The sequence below is a fragment of the Leuciscus leuciscus genome (assembly GCF_965113295.1).
Source record: "Leuciscus leuciscus genome assembly, chromosome: 6".
NCBI lineage: Eukaryota > Metazoa > Chordata > Actinopteri > Cypriniformes > Leuciscidae > Leuciscus > Leuciscus leuciscus.
In genome coordinates, this window is record NC_138730.1 from 44,353,218 (window position 1) to 44,363,409 (window position 10,192).

Consider the following 10,192-nt stretch of genomic DNA (forward strand, 5'->3'; position numbering starts at 1 on the left):
TTGCAATTTGTTCATCGGAACGTCGTCTCTTTAGTCGTGTGTCGGCTATAATTCAAACTTCCCTCTTCATGCTTCTCTCTCCTCCACACACCCCCTTCATGTGCACGCGCACTAACCCCCCAAACCACACCCCTCAAATACTTCTTGTCGGTGATTGGCTGGAGCACTGTTTGTTGTGTTTCGTGGTGCGGGTGAGCCCAGTTTGTTTTTGTTGCCGTTTGTGGAGCCTGTGGTGTCTACAGAGACCGCGTTTTTTTACAGTGTGTTCAGGGGACAGGCAGCTAGCGGATAGTGAGGAGATGTTTGCTGTATGTGACAAAAAATGTTTTGGCCTAAAAAACGCGTGACATCACTTAGAGCACCTTTAAAGCCACTTAATATAAAGTGGGACCAAACTTTGCTTCAAATCAAAGTTTGTATTGTTGTGATTCACCCTGTAGTGGCTTGGCTTGTTTCATGACTCTTTAACAATCTATTTTAAAATCCCTATGGGAAAAATTAATGAAAAAAATATATATTTCCAGATCCAGTTACACTCTATTTCTCAACATAATGGCTATGTTTATGCAAATGCCCCCTGATTTCTTAGTCAATCGCACAGCTTTTCCCCATTTTAGATGTGTTTTCGCATCATTCAAGCTGAACAATAATGTTTTTGATTTTGTGGTAAAAGGTTAGCACATAACATTTTTTGTGAGACTCAAAAAAATATAATCTTGTGAATAGTATGTGAATTAGGATGCAGTCTTTGCTTGCAGTCAGTGTGTGTGTGTGTGATGTTGGCTCACTCATGACTCTTCAACACAAGAGTGTCTCTGTGCTGTAATGGGCTGTTCATGAGAAGAGCGTTACACATGTCCTCATGCAGATGTGCTCTGAATCAAACAATGGCGTCTCATTGTACAGCTCATTGAACTCTTGCTGACGTCAGTTAGGGCTTCCTGCAGGCCACAAATGTAAAAAAGAAAGAAAGAAAGAAAAAAAAGAAAATACAATGTTTAGCTCAAACCATAAGACTGATTGTCTGATCATCACTGATATACAAACATACAAAAAAATTAAAAGTTTAACATAAGTTTTATAATTGATATATATAATTTAAATATTTTTGATCGTTTCTATGGAATTAATATATATATATATATATATATATATGAATATTATGTATTATTTATATAGTATTTAAATGTAATTTGCATATAAATTAGATTAATTAATTTTTATTATAATAATTATAACTTATAATATATTTATTATACTTGTATTATTATTTTATTTATTCATTATTAGAAATTAGATTAAATTATATACGCATTATACATAAATATTTTATCAATACATTATTTACATATACATTTACAAATACATGCCTTATATATTTATATATAAAATATATAATATGTGTGTATATAATGTGCGTATTTATTTTTAAACAAATTTAATAGCAAATATTTATTTTTCAATTTCTTTATTATATTCAAATAAAATTGACAAAATACATTTAAAAAATATTTTAGTATTTAAATTGTCTTTTTTTCATTTTTCATTTTATTATAATATTTTTCATTTTATTACTATTAACTATTTAATTGCATTATTTATTTATTAGAAATTAGAATAAATTGTAAATACATATACATTAAAATGTTATATTTTATAAATACATTATTTACATAAACATTTACAAATACATGTCTATATATATATATATGTGTGTGTGTGTGCACGTGCGTATTTATTTATTTTTAAATATAATAAATATAGACTTTTTGATTTCTTTATTAGGCCTATATTAAAATAATATCTATATAAATACATTATAAAAATATATTTTTGTAAGGTATGTAAAGGTTTAAAAAATATTTATGTTATGTGATTTATATATAAATGCTATAATATAAAATATTCTACAATTTAATAAACACATAATATAATACTTCAGAAAATGTATATTTTTCAAAATGTAAATTGTCTTTATTTCAGATCCTCTTGTTTGCATTCCTGAAAGTGATCGAGGAAGGCAGTCACATGGTGATGATGGAATGTCCCGAAACGGTCAACACGCTCCTGCACGAGTTCTTCCTCTGGGAACCTGACGATTCCAAAAAGAACACGGTTACCAAGGTAACAGCCGACCAGACAACAGTCAACAACGTCACACCCGTCCAGACGCTCACTGTCGCCAACGGCAACATCACAGGGACTCCCAAGGTCAACAAGCCCCTTAACAAGTAACCTGATGATTGACATTTTTGGGGTAAAGCAATCAGAAGGCTGTTGATGGCAGGCTGAAACCGTCACCTTGGCTGAGAGCTGATTTTTGGTCAGATGGTCCTTGCGGGTGTCGAGGCGGGAGTGAGAAAGAATCACGCGTTCAAAGAGACTCTCGGTGAGAATTAGCGACGAGGGGAAAATAAGCAGCTGATTTTAAACCAATGATGGTGGTTTATGACATCACGATGCCTTTGTATCTCTCTGCTACCTTTGGACAATATCTTTCCTTCTTGTGCTGTCTAAACAAAAAGGACTGGATGTCCGAAATCAAAGTGTGTTCAAGCGTTGGTGTCCAGGCGGGACTGAACTATGAGAAAGATATGAGGGGATAAAAAAAAACTATTGCAATCCAAACCAAGAGAGTGTTTAAAGTCAACATGAAATGTTTGCAACCTGGGCTTGACATTAACACATGCGGTTGTTTGCATCAGTGGCGTGTAACGCGGTCACTTCTATTAGACACTTTGGCGAGTTGAATATTATAATATATACATTTATCAATTTCAGTAGTCTAATAAACAGGCATTTGAAATGATAAACTAAGCGCAATGTAGTGTTGTCAAACATATCGATTTTTCTATACATATCGATACTGAAATATGTGAAACGCTTCCAATACTCATTTTTCCGCAGAATAGATACACAAACCCGCCTCCACTCACTCACTCGGTTCATTTGCTCCAGATGAATATTGTTGCCGTTACAGGGCTTGAATTTCCCCGTGGGATTGCGCATAATTTTACTCATTCTCGCAGATTTTGTGCTCAAACACCCACATAAAGCCACTTCTCAGTACTAAACTGAGTTCTATTTCGTTGCTTATTGCACTTAAACAGTCAAACACACACAAAATAATGTCAAAATGCCAGTTTTTGCGTGTATTCACGTAAACACAGTCAGTTATGTTTAAGTGAATGTAACAGTTGAGAAAGAAAACACACGTGTAACAGTATAATGGATCCGTGCATCAGGTCTTAAAGTGACAGCAGCCTAATATTCCTGCAGCCAAATTATGAGATAATATTAAAAAATATCTTTATGGGAGTTTTTCTCCATGGTATCAAAGTCTAAATTGTGTCTAGTAAAACCACTCGGTGAAAAAGTTAATGTCAAGCCCTGTTTTCAACCCATTTCACTTCAATAATAAGACATATTGTGTGTTGTATACTGTACCAGTACGATTACAAAGAAGACCAGATTTTACTTTGTGCACAATGTGATTAGAAATGTGTTGTAATAAAAGGGTCGCTTTCATGTTGACTTTAACGGACGTTTGTACAGAGTCCGTGTTCATATTATGCGATATACAAGTACCAATATATTGAAAATCAACACATTTTAACACGTCTTCCCTTATAAAGCAAATCCATCGCTTTGGAGTTTAAGAGCGAGCGCAGACGTATACAATACTGAATTCTGTTAAAACACTCCTTGGAAGATTACATACTGTAAACGAACTCATGCTTAGCTACACATTATTTCACTTGAAACAAAACTGTATGAATTTAACAACAAAGCAACAGATGTTGGTTCACATGAAGGACAAGCAAAAACATCACATGGAAATCGACCGTCGCAATGGGAGAGATTTCATGCCAGTTGGCACTTTGTTCGTCTCTTAGCAACTAGAAAGTCGGGCATTAGAGCAGAAACACGGTGAGAGAGAGAGAGTTATAATGATGCTGCCGGCCACAATATGACATGATGGTGCTGAGGAAAAACAGGATATAAGCTATAGTAGTATCAGTGCATTCATATACAGAACTGCACGAAAGTCTGATCATCAGGTTGATTCAATCATGTGCAATGTGATGACAACGCATTTGCTAAATAGGACAGACCGTCTGTCTGTCTATGCAAAAGAATAACGCCTCCGGTCGGTTACCATGGCAACAGTAGTCGAGAGCAAACTGGATTGAGAACAGCGGGTCTGGTCCGTGTGACCCTTGCGGTCATTGAGAGATGACTGAGACATCGTGAGATCTCATTGAGCGTTTATGCAACCCGAGCAGTCGAACATCCCCTGTGTGTCAGAGCGGATGAAGGGGTGGACACATTTTCAGGTATTTATGTAATTAACAAATGTCCCACTTATCATTTTAACAATGTCGAATCCACACTTTTAGATATTTATTATATTAATAATACTTGGACACAGACAATGAGCTGATGTGCTGCGTTAAAAATAAAAATGAAAATTTGGGCAATTTAAAAGAATGCACTATTGTTCAAAGGTTTGGTGTTAATAAGGTTTTTTGGAAACACTTTATTTTACAGAGTCATTGTTACATGTAGTTACTATAGTAATAACTATTAATTATGCATAATTACATGCAACTAACCCCTTAACCTAACCCTATAGTAAGTGCATGTAGTTGCTTAATTTTACTCTGTACTTAAATATATAATTACACTGTAACAAAGAAACCTTAAAATAAAGGGTAACCCTTTATTTTAAGGTGGAATTGTTACAGTGTAATTATATATTTAAGTACCGAGTAATATTAAGCAACTACATGTACTTGCTATAGGGTTAGGGATAGGATTAGGGTTTGGTTGAGGGTTAGTTGCATGTAATTATGCAGAATTTACTGTTATTACATGTAACATATGTAACAAGGACACTGTAAAATAAAGTGTTACCTTTTTTTATTATTATTATTAATACTTTTCAGCAAGGATGCATTAAATGGATCAAAATTCACAGTGGTGTGAAATGTTACAAAATATTTCTATTTCAAATAAATGCCGTTCTTTTTTTAACTTTCTATTCATGAAAGAATCCTTAAAAACTGCATCAAGGTTTCCACAAAAAAAAAAAAACCGAAGCAGCAAAACTGTTTTCAACATCAATAATAATCAGAAATGTTTCTCGAGAAGCAAATCAGAATGCATATTAGAATGATTTCTGAAGGATCATGTGACACTGAAGACTGGAGTAATGATGCTGAAAATTCCGCTTTTCATCACAAAAATAAGTTGCATTTGAAAATATATTCACATAGAAAACAGTCCTTTTGAATTCTAATAATATTTCACAATATCACTGTATTTTTGATCAAAATAAATGCAGCCTTGATGAGCAGAAGAGACTTTTCCCCAAACTTTTGAAAAGTAGTATAACTCTAAATTCCCATTTTAACAACACGTCTACACATTAAAACATAAATGACTCTGACTTAACCCTAATTCAACCGAAGTCAACCTTTTTTTGATGTGCTGAGAAGAAACGTAGACCTTTCAGTCTGCTAAATGATTGCTGTGTGATTGATGGAAGAGTTGGAGATATTGTAGACTGAATTACAGGTGAATGAGATTGTGATCACAGCTGGATGCCAGTGTTTAACATCTGCTCAATTTCAGTGTTACCAGAGAGAAAGTTCTAGCATCTGATTACAAAGTATATTCTGCTGAAGACTTCTATCTGTAGCCAGCTGTCACTTAGCATACACAATAATTTTCACTCGTCCTTAAATTACATTTACAGTGATGCACTTACTGTACGATCCAAGTCTGTGGAGAGTTACTGGATTTTACATGGTCATAATAGGACAAAATAATGGAAATAACAGTAATTGACATGTACCGTGTGATGTTGAAGTCTCTTGGCTATACATTCAAAATGGTGTATATTTTATCCATTTATCCCAGTGCAGTGTCCCATTTGAAAGTGCATTACTGTACATGCAAAAATTATTTGTTCTGACAGATGTTGTTCATACAGCTTAAGTTGCACCAAATCCAGAATATTTATTAAAATGTTACTTGCATAATTACATTGTAATGCAGTGCAGAGGATATACATTTTATTGCAGCCACTCCTGTGAATTAGAAAACAAAAACTATTGTGTGCTTTTGACAAAAACTTGCCTATGCATTTGCTGTGGCTTTAGTACCTAAAGGTCTGTTCACACCAAGAACGATAACTGTTAAGATAACCATATTAGCATAACGTATGTTTATTCTAAGCGCACGCTGCAGTTTTGTCGTCTGACACTTTAAATGCTCAAGCTCTTAAACGCAGGATGGATTCTGATTGGATGTTAATGTTCGGCTGGAGAAAAATTCTTTCTAGTTAAATAGTAGTGGTTTGTATGGAAGCTTGTTTTTGCCACTGAATAAAAAAGGACATTTTTATCTCGCAATTCTTACTTTTTCTTGCTATTGCGAGTTTACATCTTGCAATTCTGCCTTTTTTTTTCTCAGAGTCGCAATTGCAAAAAAAAAGTCAGAATTTCAATAAAAAGTCACAAATGCGAGAAAAAAGTCAGAATTGCAAGATAAAGAGGTCGCAATTGCAAGAAAAAGTCGCAATTGTGAGATAAAAAGTCGCAATTGTGAGATAAAAAGTCAGAATTGAGAGATAAAATGTCGCAATTTTTATAAGAAAAAGTCAGAATTGTGAGATAAAAAGTCACAATTGCAAGAAAAAGTCAGAATTGTGAGATAAAAAGTCGCAATTGCAAGAAAAAGTTGCAATTGTGAGATAAAAAGTCGCAATTGAGAGATAAAAAGTCAGAATTGAGAGATAAAAAGTCAGAATTGTGATAAAAAGTCGCAATTGCAAGAAAAAGTCGCAATTGAGAGATAAAAAGTCAGAATTGAGAGATAAATCGCAATTGCAAGAAAAAGTCGCAATTGAGAGATAAAAAGTCAGAATTGAGAGATAAAAAGTCGCAATTGCAAGAAAAAGTCGCAAATGAGAGATAAAAAGTCAGAATTGAGAGATAAAAAGTCGTAATTGCAAGAAAAAGTCGCAATTGAGAGATAAAAAGTTAGAATTGAGATAAAAAGTCGCAATTGCAAGAAAAAGTCGCAATTGAGAGATAAAAAGTCAGAATTGAGAGATAAAAAGTCGCAATTGCAAGAAAAAGTCAGAATTGAGAGATAAAAAGTCAGAATTGAGAGATAAAAAGTCGCAATTGCAAGAAAAAGTCGCAATTGAGAGATAAAAAGTCAGAATTGAGAGATAAAAAGTCAGAATTGAGAGATAAAATGTCGCAATTTTTATAAGAAAAAGTCAGAATTGTGAGATAAAAAGTCGCAATTGCAAAAAAAAGTTGCAATTGTGAGATAAAAAGTCGCAATTGAGAGATAAAAAGTCAGAATTGAGAGATAAAAAGTCAGAATTGTGAGATAAAAAGTCGCAATTGCAAGAAAAAGTCGCAATTGAGAGATAAAAAGTCAGAATTGAGAGAAAGTCGCAATTGAGAGATAAAAAGTCAGAATTGAGAGATAAAAAGTCAGAATTGAGAGATAAAAAGTCAGAATTGAGAGAAAGTCGCAATTGAGAGATAAAAAGTCAGAATTGAGAGATAAAAGTCGCAATTGAGAGATAAAAAGTCAGAATTGAGAGAAAGTCGCAATTGAGAGATAAAAAGTCAGAATTGAGAGATAAAAAGTCAGAATTGAGAGATAAAAAGTCGCAATTGCAAGAAAAAGTCGCAATTGAGAGATAAGTCAGAATTGAGAGATAAAAAGTCAGAATTGAGAGATAAAAAGTCAGAATTGTGAGATAAAAAGTCAGAATTGTGAGATAAAAAGTCGCAATTGCAAGAAAAAGTTGCAATTGTGAGATAAAAAGTCGCAATTGAGAGATAAAAGTCGCAATTGAGAGATAAAAAGTCAGAACGGAGAGATAAAAAGTCATAATTGTGAGATAAAAAGTCACAATTGCAAGAAAAGAAGTCATAATTGCGAGATGTAAACAATTGCGTGAAAAAGTATATAATTATAACTCAATTGCGACTTTATATCATGCAATTCTGAGAAAAAAAGTATTTTAAATCATTTGATTCCGTGGCGGAAACAAGCTTCCGTAGGAATCTGCTATTCTTTTAGAACCATGTTCATAAAACGATAATATCTTTATCGTTATTATGTTATGGTTATTATTCTTGGTGTGAATGGGCTTTACATTTTGTAGATAAAATCCCATATTATGACTCGTCTGAATGATTCACTTTTGGATATTGGTCGTATATCCTGCCCTCAGACTGGGTTTGTAGCCACATAGTTCTAACATCACGAGGAAAATATATTCCAAAGATTTCATAAGTTTGCTAAGACAAGCAAGCATCACTTTTGCTCATATTTAGGATTGGCAAAAACAAATACCACAGAGGAGACCTCGCTAGGAGTATGTAATCCCCTAACAACCATGCAAAACACCCTAGCAACCATGTAGCAACATTCTATAAAATTCTCATGTCACATGATGGAACAGTTGCGTAACATTAGAAGTGTTTCTGAAGACACAAAGAAAGAATGTGACGTTTTAAATCCCTTGTTTCTAATTCACAGACGGGAGCAATAATGCTTTTCTATGCTAATGGTAGTTCTGGCTTTCCTCTGAGTGCCTGGGAGTGTGTTTTCTGGAGAGATGAGAAACTATAAAACACTGGCCAATACTGTTAAAAACTGCCAAAGGTTCCTCTCATGGGTCAGGAGCGCAAATAAGTCAAATGGACTGATATTTTTTGGACTGAAGTGGGTTTTGTGGGAGATGAATATCATATACAGACACTGAATGACACTACAGACTGAGAGTGATGAAGAAGAATTCCTCTTCCTCTGGTCGTGTACTGATGTCATTGTGGTCAAGTTCGTGTCAAATGTGTGTGTTGCATACAGTATATCTATGGGGAAGTACTATAACCATGCACTGCCTGAAAATATGTGCATATAAAATGTCATGAAAAGTATATAAAAAAATAAAAAATAACAACAATCGTCTTCACTTGTTTCTTTCCCCCCAAAACATCAAGGATTGATTTGATTCTTCATGACAGTTGCAATCTCACCAAACAACCACTAGATGGAGATAAAGATACGTTTGCTGGTTAACAGGATATTAGCCTAAATAATACAGTATTATTTTAAATGCATTGGTTTTAAAGTATATTTCCCCACAATCTTTGGTTACAGTCAGGTTCATAAATACTAGCTGACTCTTTTTTTTTTTTTATATAAACACAAACGCACATTTCTGAGCAGTGGTCAGGAAGTCTTGAATCAAAGAAAATGGCCAAATATTTACACTGCACTACTTCACAAACTCCACTGCCATGGAAACCAGTTCAGAAAGCTTTCATAATAATCATGTGACTCGTGGGTCACATGACAGTCCCACCCCTGCATGTATATTTTCATAAAACCTTCACTAAGTCGTCAAATTGCTGTGCAGTCTGTCTGTCTGAGGCACTAATTATGATGTGAACATATGGCACACGAGATTCATCTTCATATGGTATTTCAGTTTCGCTCAAAAGCATCTGGTGGTTGAAACGACATGGAATGAGGTTTTCGAGAAAAGCCCTGCGCTCTCGACATAATTCACGAAAGTAAATACAACATGTTGAGGAATCATTTTCTCCATGAGGTTGTGGTTTGAATCACCGTAATTGGTTGCATGATTTGACAAGACATGTTTATAACATCTGGTTATTTTTTGAAAATACTTCTGACAATTAAAAAGACATAATTACAGCAGGGAGTCCATGTAAAGATCATGCAAACCACCAGAACCGACGGAAAAATAAGGACAGTGAAAAACAAACCTATGCTTGTGTGTAATTGTAAATATTTTAAACAATCAGTGCAGGATTATGATATGGAAATAAGTTGAAATATTTATAGTTAAAAAATAAAATAAAAGTCATTCGATCAAGATTACGATAGATTAAGCAGTTTTGTTTTTTTTACAATAATAATTGTAAAAAAATATATAAATATCTATAATAAATTTTTTTTACATACATAAACTGCTCTATTTTTACATTTTAAATTAAAAAATATTTTTGTATATATAATAAGATATATATAAGTAAATGTACATAGGTACATATACACCAACACATATACTGTATATATATATATAGTATTTTATATTAATATTTTATGCATTTTATTATATTAC

At 33.6% G+C, this 10,192-nt stretch overlaps 1 protein-coding gene across 1 annotated transcript in view; it reads left to right on the plus strand.

Annotated features, from left to right (window-relative positions):
- The window catches only part of abhd8a (abhydrolase domain containing 8a), a 16,659-nt gene extending 11,694 nt beyond the window's left edge, over window positions 1-4,965 (plus strand). Inside the window, exon 5 of the mRNA XM_082173098.1 lies at window positions 1,984-4,965. Coding sequence (XP_082029224.1) covers window positions 1,984-2,235 — 252 coding nt within the window. The 3' untranslated portion in view covers window positions 2,236-4,965. The remainder of the gene's footprint in view (window positions 1-1,983) is intronic.
- The last annotated feature ends 5,227 nt before the right edge of the window (window positions 4,966-10,192 follow it).